At 40.1% G+C, this 25,870-nt stretch overlaps 1 protein-coding gene and 1 long non-coding RNA gene across 9 annotated transcripts in view; one reads left to right on the forward strand and one right to left on the reverse strand.

The window, feature by feature from the left end:
* LOC134735939 (uncharacterized) overlaps positions 1-1,358 on the reverse strand; it is a 39,026-nt gene extending 37,668 nt beyond the window's left edge. Inside the window, exons 1-2 of the long non-coding RNA XR_010119547.1 lie at positions 1,117-1,358; positions 701-843 (exon numbers count right to left, since the gene is read on the reverse strand). This is a non-coding gene — a long non-coding RNA (uncharacterized lncRNA). The remainder of the gene's footprint in view (positions 1-700; positions 844-1,116) is intronic.
* BCAS1 (brain enriched myelin associated protein 1) overlaps positions 1-25,870 on the forward strand; it is a 115,389-nt gene that overhangs the window by 12,809 nt on the left and 76,710 nt on the right. For all 8 annotated transcript variants that reach the window (XM_055265675.2, XM_055265672.2, XM_055265674.2 and 5 more), the window contains exon 4: positions 16,509-17,089. In XM_055265675.2, the coding sequence (XP_055121650.2) occupies positions 16,509-17,089 (581 nt within the window). The remainder of the gene's footprint in view (positions 1-16,508; positions 17,090-25,870) is intronic.

Below are 25,870 nucleotides of genomic sequence, written 5' to 3' on the forward strand. Positions count from 1 at the left end.
TTTTTTTTTTTTTTTTTTTGAGACGGAGTCTCACTTTGTCACCCAGGCTGGAGTGCAGTGGCATGATCTTGGCTTGCTGCAACCTCCACCTCCCAGGTTCAAGTGATTCTCCTGCCTCAGCCTCTTGAATAGCTGGGATTACAGGCACGTGCCACCATGCCTGGCTAATTTTTGTATTTTTAGTAGAGACAGGTTTTCAACATGTTGGCCAGGCTGGTCTGGAACTCCTTGACTTCAGGTGATCTGCCCACCTCAATCTCCCAAAGTGCTGAAATTACAGGCATGAGCCACTGCACTTGGCATCTGCCTGAATTCTTTTTTTTTTTTTTTTTTTTTTGAGATGGAGTCTCGCACTGTCTGCCGGGCTGGAGTGCAGTGGCGTGATCTTGGCTCACTGCAACCTCCGCCTTCCAGCTTCAAGCGATTCTCCTGCCTCAGCCTCCCTAGTAGCTGAGATTACAGGCACGTGCCACCACGTCTGGCTAATTTTTGTATTTTTAGTAGAGATGGGGTTGCACTATGTTGGCCAGGCTGGTCTCAAACTCCTGACCTCAGGTGATCTGCCCACCTTGGCCTCCCAAAGCGCTGGGATTATAGGCATGAGCCACCGCGCCCAGCCGGAAAATTTCTTATTCACATTTTTCAAAAATAAAATATTGGCATTTCTGTTTTAAATTTTTAAGGACTTTTTTGTACTTACCATGACTGATACTCTGGACACAACTTACTGTTCCATGGCTCATACAGTCTGATTTTAACGGCCATGCAACTGCTGTTGAGTAATATGCAACTTTCTGTTTGCCTCTTCGGACTGAGAAGAAAACCAGGCAGCACAGTTGGGCTCTAAAGATAAAAACATTGGCAGGGTTTCAGGATCACTCATCTCTGTCTTGAAGGATAGACCAAGAGAGATAGGACAGACCAAGAGACAACATGAAAAGAACATGAAAAGAGAAACAGCATGGACAAATAACAGCTGCACTCAGTTCTCTTCCTCAAGGTGCATTTTAACCAGATCTTGAAATAGAATAAACACACCTACAATTCTAATCCTAGAGTGGACATTTTTTTTAAATCTGTTTTTCATATCCTTTTACCACACCAAAAAGAACTTACCAACAATTTTCATTTAACAAAAATAAAAATAATCAGCGAGACCAAAGAAATGGTAAGGTGCCCTCCAAGTTTCTGGAAGTTTATCAATAAAAGCAGCATACAGTATTAGTGGGTAGGATCCGTTATATGCAAAGCATACCTCAAAGAGCAAATGTTTCTGGGAACAAGAACCAAAAAATGTAAGCAGAGCCTGCCTCTATGTGTGGGTGCAGCAGCAGTGACCAATAGCAGTGACTCTCAGAGTTGTCCCTGGGCCAGCAGCATCACATCACCTGGGTGCTGGTTAGATGTGCAGTTTCTGCAGCCGGAGGCCAGACCTCCTCAGTCAGAAACACCCCCTTCCCTGGGGGTGGGGCCCAGCTATCTGTTTCCACAATGCCTCCTGGGTATTCTTGCACTGGCTCAAGTCTGAGGACTATGTAAGAACTGGCTCAAGGCTCTGAATGAAATGGAGTTTGCAGAGAACTGGAAAGTCTCCTTGTTTATAGGGCTCCACGCAGCTTCAAGGATGGCTGCCCTGGGAAACCCTTAGCCAATAATAAGATATTTCAATAACAGCCTGATTTTAGGACTTTCAAATGAAATTTCCCAATTCAAAAAAATATAAACACTGTGTTGGCCAAACAATCAGCAGACCTCATGGTTGGCAACCTCCGATAGTGTGAAGTTTATTTTCTTCCCTACTTCAAATCCCTCTAAAAAGATGGCTATAAAAAAAATCATCTTCATCATCATCATCAGGTTATCATAGCTTCAAGCAATGAAACATTGAAATCCTGTAACCAATTTCAGCTGTGCCTGCAGATTTGTGGGCTCACCAGGCATCCTGCCTGTCACAATGTGCGTCCCATCTGTGTTTTCCACAGAGAGGGACGGTGGTGGGATGTTGCCAGTGGCTGGCCCCCTTTGCAGCTTTCTGTCACGTAGTCTTAAGCCAGTAAGTTGGCTATGTGGTTAATTCATGGGTCCTCTTAAAAATGCCTTCTGAGAGTTACATCAACTCCAGGTGATATAAAAAGAAAAGCTGGATTTTCTGAATTTGCCAAGCAGAGGCTCAGACTCTTCAACATGGAGATGTCCCTAAGGCCATGACACTCTCAGCAAGCAGGGCCCACCTGGCCTATCAACCCCTCCATTCAAAGCTGATGCTCATTGGTTAGAACCTGCCTCGCTGCTGGGCCAGCCCCAGGCAAATTGGGAAATAGGTCAAATGTTCAGTCCACTTTGAATCCCACCTCTCGTTTCTAGTTCCCTACTTTCATTTTTTCTTTTCATTATTTCTTCATTTCTTAATGGCATCGATGGGGTAGGTGCATATACATAGTAAACATTCTGAATGATATACATAATAATATAAGGCAGAGAAAAAAAATCCCCACCTAACTCTGATGGCTCCCCAAACCCCATCCCAAATTTCCTTCTTTAGAGGTAAATACTGTACAGTTTCTTGTATCCAGAGGTATCCCAAGCATGTCTATTTATAAATTCTCTCCTCAACCTCCCGACACCATTTTTTAAAAACAAATGGAAACATGCTGTACATGCTGTTGGGCACAGCTTTTTTTTCCCTTACTAAAATTCCTTGGGGAATTTTAATGCCTGTGGAGTATTTCATTGTAGGGACATATGATTATTTATTTTTTTTAATTTTTATCTAGGTTCAGAGTACATGTGCAGGTTTATTCTAAGGTAAACTCACGTCATGGGGGTTTGTTTTGTACAGATTATTATGTCACCCAGGTACTAAGCCTAGTACCCGCTAGTTATTTTTTCTGATCGACTTCCTCCTCCCACCCTCAAGTAGGCTCAGTGTCTGTCATTCCCCTCTTTGTGTCCCTGTGTCCTCAAGGACATATGATAATTTATTTAACCAGGTTTCTGCTAATAAGTGTTTAGGTCATTTCCAGTTTTTTGCCACAACTACAGTAGTCCAGCAAACAGTTCCATATGTGTAAGCCTTTCTACCCCTGTGCAATTGTATTTCTAGGATAACATTTTAGAAGTGGAAGTTAGACTTATAGTGTTTGTGAAATTTTAAGTATTAATAGATATTACTGAGCTATTCTCCAAAGAGGTGGTCAAATTACACTCCCACGGACGATCTATATGGCTGTTCTGTGTGTGTGTGTGTGTGTGTGTGTGTGTGTGTGTGTGTGTGTGTGTGTCAGAGTCTCTGTTGCCCAGGTTAGAGTGCAGTGGCACAATCTCGGCTCACTGCAACCTCTGCCTCCCAGGTTCAAATGATTCTCCTGCCACTGCCTCCCAAGTAGCTGGGATTACAAGCGCCCATCACTACGCCCAGCTATTTTTTGGTGTTTTGTTTTGTTTTTTTTAGTAGAGACAGGGTTTCACCATATTGGCCAGGCTGGTCTTGAACTCCTGACCTCATGATTTGCCCGCCTTGGCCTCCCAAAGTGCTGGGATTACAGGCGTAAGCCACTGTACCCAGCAACAGCTGCTCTTTTTTTATGCGCTTTCCATTGGGGTCATCAAATGTCTCCTTTTTAACCAATTTGGCAGGGGGAAAGCCAAGTGTCATAATTCTATTGTGCTTTTATTTTACTACTGATGAGGCCAAACATCTTTTCTTCTGCTTAAAAGCTGGCTGCATGTCTTTTCCTGTGAACTCTTCACTCCTATTTGTTGTCTATTTCCTACCCCCAGCCCTTGGTTCTGTGTTGCTGTTTATTTATCTAATTCTTCTTTTTACAAATTGAGGTACAATTCACCTACCATAAAATTCACCTTTTAGAGTGACAATTCAGTGATTTTAAGGATATTTGCACCATGTGTGCAACCGTTCCACGTCTAATTCCAGAACATCGTCATCACTCCAAAACAAAACTCCCTATCCTTTAGCGCTTAGTTTTTTCCCTATTCCCAGCCACTGGCAACCACTAATCTGTTTTCTGCGTCTATGGATTTGCCTATTCTAGACACTATATAAGTGGAATCATACAATATTTTGCTTTTTGTGTCTGGCGTCTTTCACTTAGCATCATGCTTCCAAGTATAAAGCATGATATAACATGGATCGGTGCTTTGTTTCTTCTTACGGCTGATTAATACTCTATTGTATGCAAATGCTAGATTTCCTTTTTCCAGTTGATGGATATTTGGGTTGTTTCCACTTTTCAGCTATTATGAAAATGCTGCTATGGACATTTGTGTACAAGTTTCTGTGTGGACATATGTTTTCATTTTCTTGCTTACCTAGGAATGGAATTGCTGGGTCTTAGGGTAACTCCATGTTTAACTTTTCCAGGAACTGTTAAACTGCTTTCCAAAGCAGCTGCACCATGTCACATTCCCACCAGCAATGCATGAGCATTCCGATTTTTCTACATCTTCCCTAACACTGGTTATTGTCTCTCTGATTATGGCCATCCTCATGGGTGTGAAGACGTATCATGCTGTGGCTTTGACTGCACTTCCCTAATGAGATGACATTAGGCATCTTTTTATGAGTTCCTTGGCCATTTGTATATCTGCTCCAAAGAAAACAATATCATCCTGATTTGGCTACTTTGCTGCACCCTGAGCCTCTTGTCTCTGTTTCCTGGCTAATTTTTCCAGAGTCTCAAAGTAATAATAGTCACTCTTTGGCAATCTTCTATGTGTCCTGAACTCAACCTGCCCCCCAACCCCATCTCCACAGCCGACCCGTGGTGTCCTAACAACTGAAGCCACTGGTAGAATAATAGACCACCTCCCCTGGTAAGCTGCTTACCACTTAAAAGGTGCTTAAGACACTCTTTGCTGCTGGAAATGTGAATCTGTAGAGCCTTTTTAAGAAAATAATATGGCAGTGTCTATTTTTAAAAATTAAATGCATATTGATTTGAGGGTAACACTTCTACATCTGTGCCTCTATTCTATAGAAATATAGCACCAGTTTAGGATATTTGAACATGAAAGTTTATTCCAGCCGTGGTGGAAATGATAAAAACAATGTGGAAACTTCCAGGATCATCATTGTTGAGGCAATGGTTTAAATATCTTTTGGTATATCCATACTAAGGAATATTATGCAGCTATTTTAGAAGATAAGATAGATTTGGAGCTATTGACTGTGAAGACCAACAATAATGTACAAAAGTCATCAGAAAATATGTCTAATGTGGCCGGGCGCGGTGGCTCACGCTTGTAATCCCAGCACTTTGGGAGGCCGAGGCGGGCAGATCACGAGGTCAGGAGATCGAGACCACGGTGAAACCCCGTCTCTACTAAAAATACAAAAAAAATTAGCCGGGCGTGGTGGCGGGCGCCTGTAGTCCCAGCTACTCGGAGAGGCTGAGGCAGGAGAATGGCATGAACCCGGGAGGCGGAGCTTGCAGTGAGCCGAGATTGCGCCACTGCACTCCAGCCTGGGCGACAGAGCGAGACTCCGTCTCAAAAAAAAAAAAAAAAAAAAAAAAGAAAATATGTCTAATGTGATCCAATTTCTATAAAAACAACAAGGACAGTTACAGTCCCTGTATATGTGTATCTGGGATGCTTATACGTGTTTGTGTGAGTATAAACGAAGTTCAATATGCCACATCAGGTTGCAGATGTTATTTATCTGGCAATGAGGGTGGAGGATAGAGACAGGAAAAACAAAGGGTTCAGAGAGATTAATTATTTTGGTTGTAAATACAGGTTAAATGTACATTATTATCAGATTTACAAAAAAAAAGACCAAATGAAACATCTGATGTCTCTTTAAATGAAAATATATGCTCATGTTGGAGCAAAGGCTGGTTTTGCATTTGAATGAGCTTTGCATATTCCAGAGTTTTGTAGCACATGAATGACAGGAAATATATGATTAAAGAGAAGAGTGGAAATCGTGAGTGTCACTGTCAGTCTTGCCCCACAGTATCTGATCATCACTGCTTTTAGAGGATGCTTTCTGAAGAGCATGGGGGTAGTAGTACCTTTGTCGACATTCCTTTGGAATCCAGCATTTCCATCACTAAATGTCCAGACATGTTATATAAAGCCGATAGTCAAGAATTCTACCACGATGTTCCAAAATCCCATCCTTTTTTTTTATTTATGCTAGAATTTCTTGGCAAAGACATTCTGGCTTTTTAATGTACAGATGAAAAGCATGAAATGCGATCATTCAGTGAAAGTTTCAAATCTAACATCTTCCTCCAAGTCATAAGTATCTGCCACATGTACCCTGACTTTAGGACCTTTAAAACAACAAATGCATTTGCACAACATAGCAAGCCACAGTTGTTTGAAGTGTCATTTGACTCTTGCAGCATGACCATCGAAGGGTCATTTTTGCATAATTTTTTGAGGTCTTCCTAAAGTTTTGAGTTTTCCCAAAGGCCTAACATAATCCTTTGATATTCTAATATAACTCTTTTGAAGAACTTACTGTGTTGTGTTGTCCACTTTTCCTTCTTCGGTGATCTGTTTTAACTTTGCCAGATCCTTGTCCAACCATGGTCATGTGTGTGATCTGAGCAGCTCACCAATGTTACAAGACTCTATAAACCCCTGCATCTTTTGCAAGATTTGCAATTTCCCTTTGCAATTAGTGTGTATATGTCCACTTTATCCTGAATCCTGACAGATCAGGATATTGATGCATAGGACGGTGTCGCTTGCATAGGAAGAGATGATTGGGTGGTGAATAATGTTCATACATGGACACTTTGTAAATAAAATTATAATGACATTTTCTGCTTTCCTCTTTAAACTGAAAGCTTGGAGGATTTGGATAATGTATTGTCAGAAAAAGAAATTTCATCCAGCACATTAGTCTCTTCTCAGAGACTCAGTTTCCCAACCTGTTCATTGGCGTGCCCTACTACGGTTACAATCATGGTCCTTTGTGGAGTGTTTGCTAGGCTGCACCCCAAGCTCTGTGCTTGCTGCTTCACCCATGTTTCCTGGCTTAATCCTAGTGTCTAGCACTATGGGAGGCGCTGGAATGCAGCTGTAAGCAGAGCAGACCAAGTCCGGGTCCACTTGGGGCTTACAGGTCGTGGAGAGGAAACAAGTGAAGAAGAAATTAATGGGATTATTTCAGAGAGTGATGAATCCTCTGTGGAGTCTAGAGAATAAACAGGGGTGAGCAGGAGGGGTTACTTCAGATGGAGGAGTCAGGGAAGGCCTGACATGACCTACGTCTTGAATGATAAGAAGGTAACCATAGGAAGATCTTAGTGAAAATATTTCCAGATTGAAAGAATAACTAGTGGTGAGGGCTGCAGGTGGAAACATGTTGGTATGTTGAGAGGTGTGAGGAAAAACATAATATGAGCTGAAGTTCTGGAGGGTGTGGCCCATGGTAGAGAGTTTGGATTTTGTTTTAATTTTGTGAGGCCCTTCTTTGGATGGTTTTATGCAGATGAATGACATAACCTAATGTTTATTTAAAACCAAAAATATATAGATATCAATGTTTCCCAGATGTGAGAAAACAGGGTTTTTTCCCCCTCTTGTGCATAGTTTTTTCTTGAGTATCCACTAATTCTATTAACTAAACTTTGTCTACTTTGTTCATCTTCCCTCCATTCTGTTTCTTCTTTCTCTTCTGTTCTTGCTTTGGTTACCACATGTTGTTGGGAGTTTGAACTCTGGAATCAGGCAAACGTGGGTTCAAATACTAAATCTACCAATCATTAGCTGGACAACATTAGAAAACTGACTTGACTTTTCAGAGCCTCAGTTTCCTGACCTGTAAAATGGGAGTGATGATAGTACCTAACTTGTAGATTTGCTGTTATACTTATAAAATGTTTCTTGTTATAGACATTTATCCAAATAAATAAATAAAATGTTATACATAAATAAAATGCCTCTTGTTACACACACTTATGCTAATGCTGGGAAAGAGTCAATGAATGTCAGCTATTGTTTTTACAGCTGGATGTCATTAGGCTTTGTGTCCCCACCCAAATCTCATCTTGAATTTAATCCCCATAATCCCCACGTGTCAAGGGAGAGACCAGGTGGAGGTGATTGGATCATGGGGACAGTTTCCTCCATGCTGTTCTCATGAAAGTAAGTGAGATCTCACAAGACCTGATGGTTTCATAAGGAGCTCTTCCCCGTTCATTTGGCACTTCTTCCTGCTGCCTTGTGAGGAAAGGTCCTTGCCCGCCCCTTTGACTTCCACCATAATTGTAAGTTTCCTGAGTCCTCCCCCACCATGCTGAACTGTGAGTCAATTAAACCTCTTTCCTTTATAAATTACCCAGTCTTGGGCAGCTCTTTATAGCAGTATGGAAATAGACTAACACACAGCGGTAGCAAGTGAAAGTTTTAGCTTTGGCACATGAAAAAAAAAGATAATTCTTCTTCAGAAGTTTTGAATATTGTAATACAAACGTGTGTGTGTGCATGTATGTTTAAATATGTAACTAGAACTCTGATGAAGCAGCTTGTTTTGACTAAAATATTTGGTACTTTTAAAATGATAAACATTTCTGAAACTTGCCTGGCCCAGATACTTATGTTTCTTAAGGTAAATTGATTTATATCACTACTGTTTTTAAAAGTCTTTCTAGAAAACTCAAGTTTGTAAATTAAACTATTGGAATAATTCCTTTCCTTATGGCTTCCATTTAAAAATACAAAATGGTAATTATATTAATAATATATTAGTATAACAAAAGTGATTACTGTTTACCGAACACCAATCATCTACCAGCCTGCGGTAAGCACTGTATGGGCAATATTTCATTTAATCCTCATAATTACCCTCTGAAGGAGGCACTGTTGTTTTCATGCCAATTTGTAAGAAAACTGAAGCACAGAGACAGGAAATAACTTACCCAGGTTATCCATTTAAAGAGTGAGCAGTTAAGAGTCAAAGCCAGGTTCTTGTGATCCACAATCCAAGTTCTTAACAATTACACGAAGATGGCACTGAAAATAAGTTTTTAATCACATATACAGATAAAATGACTTTCTTTAAAAAAACATGCAGCACAAAATATTTTTCTGCACTAAGAAAATCAAAATTTTCAACTCTACCTTCTAAATATTTTGGAGCTGCTATTGTCATTCTTACTTGATTTCTTTTTAATTTTCCTTAAATTCTTTGACTTTTTTAAAAATGAAAAGTAACATCTCTTTGGTATGTCATCTTTTTGCATTTTTTTAACTTTTATTTTAAGTTCAGGGATACACGGGCAGATTTGTTATATAGGTAAATTTGTGTCATGGGGGTTTGTTGTACAGATTATTTCATCACCCAAGTATCAAGCCTGGGTGATGAAATAGGTATTATTAATACCTGGGTGATGAAATAATATCTATTAGTTATTATTCCTGATCCTCTCCCTCCTCCCACCTGCCACCCTCCGATAGGCCGCAGTGTGTGTTGTTCCCCCTGTGTGGCCATGTGTTCTCATCATTTAGCTCCCATTTATAAGTGAGAACATGTAGTATTTGATTTTCTTTTTCTGCATTACTTTGCTAAGGATGGCCTCCAGCTCCATTCATGTTCCTGCAAAGGACATGATCTCATTCTTTTTTATGGCTGCATAGTATTCCATGGTGTATATATACCACATTTTCTTTATCCAGGCTATCATTGGTGGGTATTTAGGTTGATTCCATGTCTTTGCTACTGTGAATAGTGCTGCAATGAACATATGCATGCATGTATCTTTATAAAAGAATGATTTCTATTTTTTGGGTATGTACCCAGTAATGGAATTGCTGGGTGGAATGGTATTTCTATCTTTAGGTCTTTGAGGAATTGCCACACTGTCTTTCACAGTGGTTGAACTAATTTACATTCCCACCAACAGTGTATAAGCATTCCTTTCTCTCCACTACCTCACCAGCATCTTATTTTTTGACTTTTTAATAATATCATTCTGACTGGTATTAGATGGTATTTCATTGTGGTTTTTGATTTGCATTTCTCTGATGATGTTTAGTAATATTGAGCTTTTTTTCATATGCTTGTTGACTACCTGTATGTCTTTTTTTTTTTTTTTTTTTTTTGAGATGGAGTCTCTCTCTGTTGCCCAGGCTGGAGTGCAATGACGCGGTCTCAGCTCACTGCAAGCTCACCTCCCGAGTTCATGCCATTCTCCTGCCTCAGCCTCCCGAGTAGCTGGGACTACAGGCGCCACCACCACGCCTGGCTAGTTTTTTGTATTTATAGTAGAGATGGGGTTTCACCGTGTTCTCGATCTCCTAACCTAGTGATCCGCCTGCCTCGGCCTCCCAAAGTGCTGGGATTACAAGCGTGAGCCACCGTGCCTGGCCGATTTTTGTATATGTTGTAAGGAAGGGGTCCAGTTTTAATCTTCTGTGTATGGCTAGCCAGTTATCCCAGCACTTTTTATTGAATAGGAAATCTTTTCCCCATTGTATGTGTTTGTCAGCTTTGTCAAAGATTAGATAGTTGTAGGTGTGTCGTCTTATTTCTGGGTTCTCTATTCTGTTCCATTGGTCTATGTGTCTGTTTTTGTACCAGTATTATGCCGTTTTGATTACTGTAGACTTGTAGTATAGTTTGAAGTCAGGTAGCATGATGCCTTCAGCTTTATCCTTTTTGCTTAGGATTGCCTTGGCAATTCAGGCTCTTTTTGGGTTCCATATGAATTTTAAAATAGTTTTCTCTGGTTCTGTAAAGAATCTCAACAGTAGTTTAAGAGGGATAGCATTGAATCTATAAATTACTCTGGGCAATATGGCCATTTTAATGATATTGATTCTTCTTATCAATGAGCATGGAATGTTTTTCCATTTGTTTGTGTCATCTCTAATTTCTTTGAGCAGTGGTTCATTATTCTCCTTGTAGAGATCTTTCACCTCCCTAGTTAGCTGTATTCCTAGGTATTTTATTCTTTTTGTGGCAGTTGTGAATGGGAGTTCATTCCTGATTTGGCTCCTGGCTTGACTGTTGTTGGTGCATGGGAATACCAGTAATTTTTGCACATTGATTTTGTATACTGAGACTTTGCTAAAGTTGTTTATCAGCGTTAAGAAGCTTTGGGGTTGAGACTATGGGGTTTTCTAGATATAACATCATGTAATCTGCAAACAAGGATAGTTTGACTTCCTCTCTTCCTATTGAGATGCCCTTTATTTATTTCTCTTGCCTGATTGCCCTGGCCAAGACTTCCAATACTATGTTGAATAGGGGTGGTGAGAGAGATCATCCTTGTCTTATGCCAGTCTTCAAAGAAAATGCTTCCAGCTTTTGCCCATTCAGTATGATGTTAGCTGTGGGTTTGTCATACATGGCTCTTATTATTTTGAGGTATGTTCCTTCAATACCTAGTTTATTGAGAGTTTTTAACATAAATAGATGTCTAATTTTATTGAAAGCCTTTTCTGCATCTGTTGAGATAATCATATGGTTTTTGTCTTTAGTTCTGTTTATATGATGAATCACATTTATTGATTTGCATATGTTGAACCAACCTTGCATCCAACTTTAACATGGTAGATAAGCTTTTTGGTGTGCTGCTGGATTCAGTCTGCCAGTATTTCGTTGAGGATTTTTGCATTGAAGTTCATCAAGGATATTGGCCTGAAGCTTTTGTTGTTGTATCTCTGCCAGGTTTTGATATCAAGATGATGCTGGCCTCATCAAATGAGTTAGGAAGGACTCCCTCCTACTCAATTTTTTGGAATAATTTCAGTAGGAATTGTACCAGCTCTTCGTTGTACAACTGGTAGAATTTACCTGTGAATCCGTCTGGTACTGGGTTTTTTTATGGTTGGTAGTCTATGTATTACTTCCTCAATTTTAGGACTCATTATTGGTCTGCTCAGGGATTCGATTTCTTCCTGGTACAGTCTCGGAAGGGTGTATATGTCCAGAAATTTATCCATTTCTTCTAGATTTTCTAGTTTATGTGCATAGAGATGTTCATAATATTCTCTGATGGTTGTTTGTACTTCTGTGGAGTCAATGGTAATATCCCCCTTGTCGTTTCTGATTGTGTTTATTTGAATCTTCTCTCTTTTCTTCTTTATTACTCTAGCTAATGGTCTATTTTATTAATTTTTTTTTTCAAAAAAAAAACAGCTCCTGAATTCGTTGATCTTTTGAATGGTTTTTCATGTCTCAATCTCCTTCAGTTCAGCTCTAATTTTGGTTATTTCTTGTCTTCTGCTAGCTGTGGGATTTTTCCGCTCTCAGTTCTCTAGTTCCTCTAGTTGTGAGGTTAGATTGTTAACGTGAGCTCTTTCTAACTTTTTGATGTGGGCATTTAGTGCTATAAATTTCCCTCTTAACATGCCTTAGCTATGTCCCAAAGATTCTGGTATGTTGTATCTTTGTTCTCATTAGTTCAAAAAACTTCTTGATTTCTGCCTTAATTTTATTATTTACCCAAAAGTCATTCAGGAGCAGGTCATTCAATTACCATGTAATTGTATGGTTTCAAGTGGGACAGTCCTGTAGATATCTATCAGGGCCTTTTGATTTAGTGCTGAGTTAGATCTTGAATATCTTTGTTAATTCCCTGTCTCAATGATCTGTCTAATATTGTCATGGGGTATTAAAGTCTCCCGCTACTATTGTATGGGAGTCTAAGTCTGTTTGAAGGTCTCCATAAACTTGCTTTATGAATCTGAGAGTTCCTGTGTTGGGTGCACATATACTTAGGATAGTTAGATCTTCTTGTTTAATTTAACACTTTATCATTATGTAATGCCCATATTTTTCTCTTTTGACCTTTGTTGGTTTAAAGTCTGTTTTGTCGGCAACTAGGATTGCAACCCCTGTTTTATTCTGTTTTCTATTTGCTTGGTAGATTTTTCCCCATCCCTTTATTTTGAACCTATATGTGTCACTGCATAGGAGATGGGTCTCTTGAAGACAGTATACCAATGGTTCTTGGTTCTTTATCCAGCCTGCCATTTTATGTCTTTTAATGGGATCATTTAGTCCATTTACATTTAAGGTTAGTGTTGATATGTGTCAATTTGATACCGTCATCATCATGTTGGCTGGTTATTTTGCAGACTTGTTATGTAGTTGCTTTACAATGTCACTGGTCTGTGTACTTCAGTGTGTTTTGTAGTGTCTGGTAATGGTCTTTCCATATTTAGTGCTTCCTTTAGGAACCGTTGCAAGGCAGGTCTAATGGTCACAAATTCCTTCAGCATTTGCTTGTCTGGAAAGGATCTTATTTCTCTTTTGCTTATGAAGCTTAGTTTACTCAGACATAAAATTCTGGCTTGGAATTTTTTTTAAGAATGTTGAATATTGGTCCTCAATCTCTTCTGGCTTGTAGGGTTTCCACTGAGAGGTCCACTGTAAGTCTGTGCTTCCCTTTTTAGGTGACCGGGCCTTTCTCTCTAGTTGCCTTTAGCATTTTTTCTTACATTTCAACTTTGGAGAATCTGATGATTATGTCTTGGGGAAGATCTTTTTGTGGAGTATCTTACTGGGGCTCTCTGCATTTCCTGAATTTGAACATTGGCCCCTCTAGCTAGGTTGGGGAAGTTTTCAGGGATGAGCTCCTGCAATACGTTTTTCAGGTTGGTTCCATTCCCTCCATCTCTTTCAGACACCCCAATCAATCATAGATTTGGTAGGCTTGATTGCTATGTATTTATAAGTGAAACAGGGACTGACCAATTCCCTGGAACTCTCTCAAAGTCACTGCGTATGTATTCAATTTAAACTGGCGTAAGTCGGGGAGGAGTGATTTATTGGCTTATATAATGCTAAAGTTCAGCTTCAGGCACAGCTGGATCTAGATGTTTAAATGATATGATTGGGCATCTGCTCCCTGGATTTCCAGGTTCTACTTTCATATGTGCTGATTCTCAAGTGTACCTCCTACTGGTTTGCAACTCTTTTTTAATAGGAGTATCAAAAGTTACAGGATGTATTTTTATTAGTCTATCTTATGTCATGTGCCCACCTGGGAGGTGAGCATCTGAGCAAAGGAAATAGAAGCCCCAGGTGATGGACTTGGGTATGCACCCACCTAAATTTGGACAGCAGAGCTTCAGTTGCATGGAATGTATCACCTAAGAACTCTAAGTTCTTACAAATTGTCAAAAACACTTTACTCATTCTCTGATATCAAGAGCTACTGTTTGGATTTGCTATAATCACTAAATGCGTTGAAGTCTAGTTCAGATACCTGGATGTAAGGAATTTATTCTTTCTCAAAGCAACATATTGGCACTTTAAAATAAAAAAGGTTGTCTATGGAAAGTACTTTGTGTTTTTCAAAGACTTTTTCTCTGGCTATAACACTCTTACTTACCACTAGCTCCTTTGCTTTCCAGCCAGTGGGTAAGGAAGACAGGAATTAAACTGAAAGAAATAAGTTGGTGCTGTTGGCGTTTTGAAAAGCCCTTCCCTGTTTTGAATCTTAGCATTTCCCTTTTTGTCAACCATTCCCTCTTCTCCTGGCATGGACCATTCCCACAATTCGTTTATATTCACTCTGACACTTCAACAGCCTTACTTGCTAACTTTACACCCTGATGCATCCATCTATCACTTACTTATTCTCCCTCTTTTTTTTCTTCTTTAGTATAATATTTGCCATCATTATGAATTCCTGAATCACAGAAAAAAAGGTTAAGAAGAGCTAGATCAATGTGCTGGCAGGGTGATTTCCTTCAGGTTCAGGTTTATGAGAAACCCCTAACATTCATCCCTGGGCTTGCCCCAGACCGTTTCTTCCCTGTGCCTCAATGCTTAATCCAGCTCACTGTCCCCACTTTTTTGTTTGTTCTTTAGTCTAGACACCGTGAGACACTAGAATTGGGCAAAAACAATTGCTAACGGATGCATGTGTGTATGTGTGTGTGTATGTATTTCTCACTACATATTAATGAGCAATATGAATAGATCAAAGAAATCTCAATTCTTCCCTTTCTTTTTCTGTCTTCCTGCAAACAGATATTAAGAAGTGTCTGACTACAGATATATCAAGCAAAATGCAATGTTGTCAAAGGCATGGGAGAAACCTGAAAAGTTATCACAGTATCTGTCAATTACTAAGCACCTATTATGGAAAAGGCATTGTGCCAGATCCTTTGCATGACTTTTCTTCTTTAAGCATTACAACAACCCTGCAGGAGGACTACCAATATTCCCATTTTACAAATGAAGAGATTCTAAGTTTTTTAGTGATTTACTCAATATCGCACAGCTTATCAGTAGAGAATCTTGATCTTTAACTGGGATCCCAACATTCTTGGTGTTCTTTTTTTCCTGACTATTACACTGATTTATAATAGGGTCCTAGAAAAGAAGGACCTTTTATAGTTAATTTAGGTCAAGGTAGAGGTCAAAGGAGAAAGGGTGGATGTTGGAAACAGTGCCCTTCCCTGGAGGGGTTGGAGCCTGTATCCACACACACAGTGTTGACCAGATAACCCTACACCTTTAATTCCACATTGGGCTGAGGTCTAATTTGCCTTCTTGTGTGGATATCTGCTCTTCCAGCCTTTCAAAGAGAAACTTTCTGAGTACTGTATTTTAAAAATCTTCCCATATTCTTTACAGACTATGCTAATACAAGTCCTTGGTAAGACAGAGAGAGCATGAACTTAGAAGTCAGATTTCTGCCTGAAGCCAGACTCTGCTGCTTACTAGCTTACTGGGCAGCCAGGGGAGGGTGTACTGACCTCTCTGACTGTCAGTTTTCTCACTCATGAATAATGATAATAACTAATGTTTGTGATATTTATTAAGCACTTGATATATTCGAGGCGCTGTTGTACTTGCTTTAAAACTATTAACTCATGTAATCTTCCTAACAAAATTACAAGGTAGATTTATTATCTGTCTCCTTTTACCAGAAAGTTGAGGCACGGAAAGTTAGCTAATCTGGATTCAAAAAGACATTTCAGCTCAGTGCCTCTCAAACGTGAGAGATTTTGTCCTCCAGGGGACATTTAGCAATGCCTAGAGATATTTTTGGTTGTCATGACTGGGAAATGTGACTGGCCTCTAGTGGGCAGAGGCCAGGGATGCTGCTAATCAGCCTATGATGCACAGGACGAGCCTCCCTAACAAAGAATAATCTGGCTTCAAATGTGAGCAGTGCTGAGGTTGAGACACCTTGTTCTAGCTCCAGAACCCAAGCTCCTAACTGCTGTACTGCCTCCCGGTTGACATCATCACAATATGCTGCTCACAGAGTTCTTACGCAGATAAAAGATTAATTAACATTGAATATCGCTCATTCTGCACCTGGCAGCTAGTGACTTTTCCATTAAGTAGCTTTCCCTCCTCACCAACCTTGCCTTCTCCTCTCCCAAGAAAAGCAGGGTCCGAGGAGATCTGGAGAGCTAACTTCTGCCTTTCAGAATGACCAGAGAACAACACAGTTCCAGTATGCAGTATGGCTTTTGTATAAAAAATATCTGGAGTCCATCATTAGTGCCTGAATTTCCCGGCTTGGCTGAATAACTGCTGTTTATATTTGTGTTTACAGTCGACTTGGGAATAAGTGTCAAGACGGATAATGTGGCCACTTCTTCCCCCGAGACAATGGAGATAAGTGCCGTCGCGGATGCCAACGGAAAGAATCTTGGGAAAGTGGCCAAACCCGAGGCACCAGCTGCTAAATCTCGTTTTTTCTTGATGCTCTCTCGGCCTGTACCAGGACGTACCGGAGACCAAGCCACAGATTCATCCCTTGGATCAGTGAAGCTTGATGTCAGCTCCAATAAAGCTCCAGCGAACAAAGACCCAAGTGAGAGCTGGACACTTCCGGTGGCAGCTGGACCGGGGCAGGACACAGATAAAACCCCAGGGCACGCCCCGGCCCAAGACAAGGTCCTCTCTGCCGCCGGGGATCCCACGCTTCTCCCACCTGAGACAGGGAGAGCAGGAGGAGAAGCTCCCTCCAAGCCCAAGGACTCCAGCTTTTTTGACAAATTCTTCAAGCTGGACAAGGGACAGGAAAAGGTGCCAGGTGACAGCCAACAGGAAGCCAAGAGGGCAGAGCATCAAGACAAGGTGGATGAGGTTCCTGGATTATCAGGGCAGTCCGATGATGTCCCTGCAGGGAAGGTAAGTGTGCCAAGGTGTATCCACTTGGTTCTGAATGCATGCTCGGGGGCACTAATGGGATAAGACCACTGCACATATGCAGTCACCCTGGGCCTAGGCAAGGTGGCAAGCTGTTGACCCCTCTAGAACAAATAGCACATTGTAGCAGAGTATCATCCTGATGTTTCTCTGGGTAGAAACATCTGTGTGAAGAACAATAACAGCTGTGGCATCTGTTTTATGTAAAAGAAAAGACAAGGTGAGTTACATGCAGATGAATTTGTCCATCCATTTTTCAAAGGCGGAAGTAGACAGGTTGCATTTACGATCAGTGGATTCTGGAGGAAAAGGCATTAGTGGAATAAAAATGATTCCTAAAAGATGTTACCTAGTCTCTGTAGTTTGTTGACATGCAGAGTTTTGTTGGAACACATTTCATTCCTTACTCTTAATAGCCTGAATTGATATTTAACCATCTTTTGCTCTAAGGTGTGTGTTTGAATGAAGAGATTTTACAGCTCTGGGCAGACTCTTTTATGTACTAATTCTTTTCCAACAAGTAGGAGTAATACCTTTGTAAAAACTAGGGGTTTTGTTTTTGTTTTTTTGGGGTTTTTTTGTGTTGGTTTTCAAAGAAGGTATACTGGAATCAGTTGCTTTTTTTCCTGAGCAAAGAAAGGCAAGCTCTTTTTGACACTAAAAAGAGCATTTGCTTTTAACCTTGAGAGAGATTGTTTGTATTCAAGGCAGGAAAAGAACTCCTTAAAAGAAGAAGGAAGTAAAACTTGATACATTATAGGTTTAGGGCATGCATTTCCTTGGTTAACAGACTTTTTAAATAATAATATTTTTCAACACTTGGGAATAAAGTTAAGTGCCACTAGCAGACTTTAGAGCCAGGAAAAAATTGGATGAGCTCCAAATATATTTGTCTTAATAACAGTGCAACTTTGCACTTCTGAAGTGCTAATAATTACACTTGCTGTCATTTATTGAAAATGTTCAATGTGCCAGGCTCTACTCTGAGCACTGTACGTAAATTATTTTCCTTAATGAAAATGAGTATCCCATTAATCTATGGTTTTAATGCATCCAGGGTGCTATGAAGAATTACATTCTGAAGATTGGGCACCGCTGAACACTCTGGAGAGCTAAAATTGGGAAAAGATAATAGGCATCATGTGTTTTAGGCTCTTACTGTCAGCATTCTTGTGTTTTCTAAACATTTTGACTCAAAGAGCTTATTTCCAACATTTCTTTCAGAGTTTAAAAATTTTCCCTTCAAACACCCACTTTCCAAAATGCACCAGTTCAAGAAGCCAGTTGAATAACTTTCCGTATAATTTAAAGTAAGTCTCCAAATGCATCCAGGCATCTGCTCTTTACTGAGTGTGACACTGTACCAGGAACAGGTGAGGCACAGGGACCACAGTGGAGGGCGAGACACAGTCTCGGCCCTGGTGGAGTTTGCTGTCCAGTGAGAGAAGTGAATAAATAAACCTGCAATTGTAATGCAAGATGCCAAGTGCTGTGCTGGGGGAAGCAGAGTGTGGGGGAGATGCCAGACGCCAGGAGAATTGGGCTCCATGGCCCAGGGAACATTCCAGCAAATGCATGAACCAGGACCTGAAAGTAACGTGTCCAGAGGTGGTAAACTGGTCGTCAATATTCCTGCTTATGGGAGAAACTGTTTACTACTTCTGCCTGAGTGGAGAAACCATTCTCATTACTGGTCATAGGCTTCTAAGGCCATTTTGAGGTTGTGATTTTTTAACAGTCATGTGTTTCTTTTGCTTGGGCATCCAAAGCCTATCCATTGGCTCAGTTAGGAGAAGATTGAGTTATTTATGGGAAGACAATGAAGGAATGTGTTTTACTCATCTTTGGACAGGTGTCCAGTGACTCATCCAAATCCCCATCTTAATCAAGTAAACCAATTCAGCATAGAATAGCCAGCCCTCCAAAGTACTCAGCCATAAAACCTCGACACATTCAATCTATTTCTAGTCTAAGAAAAGTGAGGAAAAGTTTTGGAGTTGTGATTTATTAACTCAGCTTTCTTTATTGAAAAAGAACTCATAGGGCCAGAACCTCAATTTGAGTGGAATGTGTTCCAAAATGAGATTTGAGTCAGAAAATGGGAGCTTGTGTTAGGAACATGGCAGGTATCTAATAAAGCAAAGCCCTTGTGTAATATTTTCAAGTTATAATGATCTCTCAGAAGACCCAAGAATTGTAACTGTCTTCCTTTCTGAATAAGTGAATTCACTCCCTCAGATTCACCAATGAAGTCTGCATCTGATTTTGTCACATTACAAATTTCCATTTTTTTCACTGATATTGAAATTTGAAATACTAAGTGCCCACTTTATACTATGTACATATGAAACACAGAAAAGTTATGAAATAGCCATTTCTCTCTCAGCCTGTGAACTTATGGATATTCAGATGCATATGCCTACAAAGACTTTTCACAACAACAAAACAGCCTTCTGATTGTCAAGGTTTCTTTTCTGACTCCCGGCTGCATAGTTCTGTATTTAGGGGGGAAAAAAGAAATTGTTCTATAAATGTAATGGGACAATCCAACCCTCAGAAAGTAACATGAATAAAACTTCTCAATCAGTGGCTTTCTTGGTGGGAGTACCACATTGTACATGGATGGATGTCAGTGTATTGATTCGGAATTCTTAGGGTGAATTATGCCTTGGGCTCAGCCGCATCCACTGCCTCCCTACAGCAGCCCTTCCCCCCACTTTTATGGCTTGCTCCCTGCTGGATTGGAATTCCAGCCACAAGCCCACAGAGCTGTGAATTGGGAGAAAGATGCCACCATTTCATCCTGGGGGAAACACACAAATCTTCTGTGTTTTCAGAATGACAATCTTATTTTTGTGCCTTATAAAACTACATTCAGGGCAAAGCATAATTAAAACAAGGCAAGAATTCATGAACAAATGAAGCATTTACTACATAGGCCAAAGAAAAGATAAATTATATGCCTGAAAGGTTTCACTGAGCTGTGATTCATACAAACCAATGTGTTGGCAGGGATGAGTTTTTTTTCCTCTCCCCACAACAACTGAACCAGAGCTGTAAGATATGCATTTAAAAGATTCATCACACACACAAAAAAAATCACATAATGCAAACTTGACCTTTATTGGTTAAAAATAAAACCCACCACATTTCTGTTATCAACACAGTATTTCCAGAGTTGTATTTGTGTTGAGTGGGGGTGTGGGGTGCATAAAGTGTTGCCATGCAGAGTTTCATAAGATTGAAGAATGTCTTTTTTCTTTTAAAAATGTAATTAAATCCTGCAATCGTTACTTTAGCACCAACCTTGTGCAAGGCATTTGAAAAATCATGTTTCTCATCTTTCAAGGAGTGTATAATCTAGTAAGAGACATAATATTTTAAGAGACATTGTGATAAGTGCATCAGTCCTCAGATTGACTCAGGTTACTAATAATAAGAACAATATTCTGTGTTTTCACTTCTCTTCTTTTCTCTCTTGAACACACTCCATTCAGGCTCTTGTCACAGCCACCACGATGTGGCAAATTCCCCACCATCACCCTGGCTGTCAAATCCTATAGGTCTCTATCTTTGTCCTAGTAGGTCTGACCTGCAAGTTGAACCTGACACAGTGAGTGAGTGGGCCACACCTTACCGTTTGAAACAACATACTTCCACCTCCCTGGCTACTCTTCCTTCATCTCCTTTGCTGGATCTCACCCTCTAAATGTTGGACTTCCCCAGGGTTCACTTCTTGGATATCTCTAACTACGCGTATTTCCTTGAAGGTTTCCCTCAGTCCCAAAGGTTTAAATACTGCTATGGGTTGACAAGTTCCAAATTTACATCTCTAGCCTGGATCCATCCCTGAAGTCCAGACGTGAGTCTCAGCTGCCTCCTCTTCCACATGTCTACTTGAATTTCTACATCCCCACTTGGCTGCTCACTGAGAATCTCAACCCTAATGTGTCCAAAATGGAACTCTTCATTCATCACCTAACAATGACAAAAACAAAATGCCCACCAGTTTAATTCACAGGGTTTTCCATCTCAGTGAATGACAAGTTCATCCTGTCTCTACTGTTTAGTGGTAGAATTGGAATTAAAGAACCAAGGTCTCCAGAGTCCTTTCCTACATGGTATTTAGTAGTGAATTAAACGTAAGCATCATGGTCAGGTAGCCTAGGTTTCTTCTCTACCTCCGTCACCTACTGGCTGTGTGACCTTGGGCAAGCTACTTCACCTCCTGAGCCTCAGTTTCCTCATCTGTAAAATGGGGATAATAATAGTATCTAGCACATTTTCACCTTGTTCACACTTTTAGAGGTTAAATGAGATAAGCCATATAAAGTACTTAGCACAAATTGCATTTTGAAAAAAAAAAAAGAGAAATTAGCTATTGCTAATATTATGGGTTTTCTCTCTGTCTACTACTTCATATTTTACTTTTATTTTTTGCTTTTCTCTTCCATAGTCAACCCAAACTCACAGAGATAGCACAGCTGACTCTAATTTAAGAGATGTATCACCAAAGGCACAAGTCCTAACTTGGGTGAGAACGGTATAAAAGTTGTAAAATTATTTTTGAAACAATAGAAACGTTAGTGTCCGTGCCCACAAGCCTCAGTTTCTTTGTCTGACATTTAAGGGCCTCCACAATGTTTCCTCTGCCTATTTTCCAACTGCATTTTCCACCCTTCCCTTAAATTTCTCCAGTCAATATGGCCAGCACCTGACCTGTGCAAACACCATCTGTCTCCTGGTATTTTCTCCACCTATGTCTCTTTCTCTCTCTGTTTATCAAAAATTGACTTGATATTCAGTGCCAAGTTCTCCATGAAGCTAACCAGATATCTCCACTCTTGGATGATTTCAGACAGCATGAATCCCTCTCGCATTTTAAGTCAAATTCTGTGATTAAATCATTTTGAAGAAATCAGCTCATTAAGCCACCAAACCTTACCAGGGAATTCCTGTATTTTCACCATTTTACAGACGAAGAAGTCAACAGTTCAGAGAAAGCGTATCACTCCTGACACGCAGCTAAAAAGTGGCACAGGCAAAATTGTCCATCTCCAAAGCCCATAGTCTTAGATAGTCAACGTTTCTATTTTTGCCAATTATTTGGAACTCATTCAATGAAGTTGCAACTTGAGGCAATGAAATTCAAAGATATTAGCATATGCAAAGTTGTAAATACCCAAAATCCCAAGTGAAAAATAAAATCAAATGAAAAGAATTACCCAATTTCGACATTAGAAGGCCAAGTGAATTATTAACTGTTTTTTATTTTGTGTTGTTTCTGCCTTATGTCCACAAGGCCACGCCTTTTCAACTGGTAAAGAGAACTAGCCACCCAAAAGACTTTGTCAGTGCAAAGGGAAAATCCATCTTACATTATGCAAGTTTTGGAGTAAACAAGGTCCTCAGCTATACCACTGGGATTTTGATGCATTTAGCAGTAAGAAATGCTTAACATGAGATGTTTGCAGTGGCAGAGGTGAAGTGGAAGTGTTAGGAGCCTGGGTGACCTAGGTATGAGTCCAGACTCTACCACTTAATAGCTGTGTGGTTGAGTTAAATGATAATAATTACCCCATTTTTAAATCATTATTTCTAGGCTGTGTAGTAAGCATTTTGCATACATTATCTGCTTTTATTCTTAAAACAACCCAACAAGGTAGGTATTTCTATTGCCATTGAACAGAGGAGAGAACTTGGGGAGAACTCAAGTTACCTGCGTAAGGTCACAAAGCTAATTAGTGGCAGAAGTGGAATCAAGATCCATCTGTCACCTAAGCCTGTTATACTCAATCACTTCAAAACCTGTGTTTTCACCCACAAAAGGAAGCTACTACCTGCCCTAGGGGTTTTTGTAAAGTTAGAAGATAATATAGGCCATCAGTAGTAGTAATGCTAAATAAAACGGTGTATTTTCTAAATTGTTAGAAACTTTGAATAATTATGAAATAGATCAAATGGCTTTTCAGAGTGATGGAGTTTGAATAGTGTATCATTTAGGGGTTGGTAATATATCTTTTTTACTTTGGCTGCAGGAAACACAACACTCAATTAATAGTGGTTCACTTAAGGAGAATGTACTATTTCTTACATGTAATAAGAACCCTAGAGGTAGGGGAGTTCAGGTTGGTTCAACATCTTCGCAGCCCCCACAAGCCCGCCTCAGTCTTTCTCTACTGGTGTCCTCCATTATTGGTTAGTCCCTAGGCTTAGTCCCTTGTGGTTTTAACATGATTCCAAGTATGCAGGAATACCTCTCTTTATTGTGCTTCACAGATGCTGCATTTTTACAAATTAAAGGTTTGTGACAATCCTGCATCAAGCAAGTCTATCAGCACCATTTTCCCAATGGCCTGTGTTCACTTTGTGTCTTTGTGTCAGCATTTTTTAGAGATAAAGTTTTTGTTGTAATTTTTATTTTAAGTTCTGGGGTACACATGCAGAATGTGCAGGAGCTTGGGTGACGTGCATGTGTACCCCAGAACTTAAAATAAATGTGTGCCATGGTGGTTTGCTGCACCTATCAACCCATCACCTAGGTATTAAGCCCAGCATGCATTAGCTATTTTTCCTGATGCTCTCCCTCCCCCAACCCCCGACAGGCCCCAGTGTGTGTTGTTCCCCTTCCTGTGTCTGTCTGTTCTCATTGTTCAGCTCCCACTTATAAGTAAGAACATGCGGTGTTTGGTTTTCTGTTCCTGCGTTAGTTTGCCAAAGATAATGGCTTCCAGCTCCATCATATCCCTGCAAAGGGAATGATCTTGTTCCTTTTTATGGACACATAGTATTCCATTGCAGCACTATTCACAATAGCAAAGACTTGGAATCAACCCAAATGCCCATCAACAATAGACTGGTTAAAGAAAATGTGGTACATATACACCATGAGACAAGGTATTTTTAAATTAAAGTATGTACTTTTTTTTAGACGTAATGCTATTGCACGCTTAATAGACTTCAGGACAGTGAAGAACTTTTATGTGCACTGGGAAACCGAAAAATGTGTGTGGCTCTATTGTGATACTGACTCTATTGCAGTGACCTGGAATTGGACCTGTAATATTTCCGATGTATGTGTCATAATGTCCTATAAATAAGAAAGGAGTTTCCTAAAATTTATCCTCAGAGCCGTTTGGTGAAATTGAGTCACGTGTCTGTGTCAAGGTGCAAATAGCTATTAGCCAGTATTTTCAGATTTTTCAGTAGAAAGATGGATCTTCCAGCAAGAGGACATGCCACAGATAGAAACCAGATTTATCTTCTCTACCTAACATTGTCTGGAAATCGTTAAGTGAATGGAGCAAGTAGAAGCTGCTACAGTATCCACCTATGGTAATTCATCTGAGTGTATCCATTACATTAGTTTTCTAATTTAACTGTGACCCCATAGTAAGAACTAGATTTTACCTGAGCTGATATACGTGCGCATACATGAAACAAAGAATTCATGAAGTAATACTATCCTTGCAGCATGTAACACCTGCAGGGATTTTGTATTATTTTCTATTCTGTTTGATTTGTTTACTACTGGTTTTGACCCACTAAATTATTTTCAAATCTACTAATGATCACAGTCTGAAATTTGGAGAACGCTGTTCTGCTATCTGACCACTTTGACACATCGAGACAGTTATCTTAAGAGACGTGACCATTTTTTATGCAACTGAGTATTCCCAATGCCTAGCATAATGGCTGGCACATGTTGGCACTCAATAATGTTTGTTAAATGAACCTGACAAGAATAAGGGTGGTACACGTCGTAGTTCAACTTTTCAAAGACTGTTAGGATGTATTATTGCAATGTCATTATCTGCTCTGCCTAACACAAGTTGAAATAGAAAGTCATTTCAAAATATATGGTGTATACGATTTCACTTAAACTTTAGAATCATAGTACAAATCTACATTTGTACTATTTACTTGGTATTTTAAATTTGGTCTTTAACATGTCATGGCGTTAATCCTTTGAAATATCTAGTAAATTGTTTTTTGCAATTAATTTGTAAAATAAATTTTGAGTTATCATTCCCTCTGGTATTGTCCCATCTGATTCGCCCCCTCAGAAGTTATAATGGCTATAACTTATCAAGTTTACTAAGTCACGGAGAGGTAAAGTAACTTGTGCAAATCATAGTGCTAGAAAGTGGCAGGGTGGAAATTGGTCACCAATGCCCACACACTTAACCACTGTGCCTATAGGTTCAAAGAGATGAAACACTTTAAAACTTTTGAAACATCTTACATCTTTAAAAACTTCTAAAGCTAGTTGTGTTAGTCAGGGTTCTCCAAAGGGACAGAACTAATAGGATAGACGTATATGTGAAAGGGAGTTTATTAAGGAGAATTGCCTCACGTTATCACAAGGTGAAATCACACTATAGGCCGTCTGCAAGCTGAGGAGGTATGAAGCCAGTAGTGGCAGAAGTTCCGAAGCCTCCAAAGTATGGAGGCCGACAGTGCAGCCGTCAGTCTGTGGCCAAAGGCCTGAGAGCCCCTGGCAAACCACTGGTGTAAGTCCAAGAGTCCAAAGGCCGAAGAACCTGGAGTCTAATGTCCAAGAGCAGGAAGCATCCAGCACAGGAGAAAGACGAAGGCTGGAAGACTCAGCAACCCAGCTTATCCCACCTTCTTCCACCTGCTTTGTTCCAGCCATGCTGCCAGCCCATTGGAAGGTGCCCACCCACACTGAGGGTGGGTCTGCTTCTCCCAGTCCGCTGACTCAAATGTTAATCTCCTCTGGCAACAGCCTCATAGACACAC

This window comes from Symphalangus syndactylus, chromosome 24 (assembly GCF_028878055.3).
Source record: "Symphalangus syndactylus isolate Jambi chromosome 24, NHGRI_mSymSyn1-v2.1_pri, whole genome shotgun sequence".
Lineage (NCBI taxonomy): Eukaryota > Metazoa > Chordata > Mammalia > Primates > Hylobatidae > Symphalangus > Symphalangus syndactylus.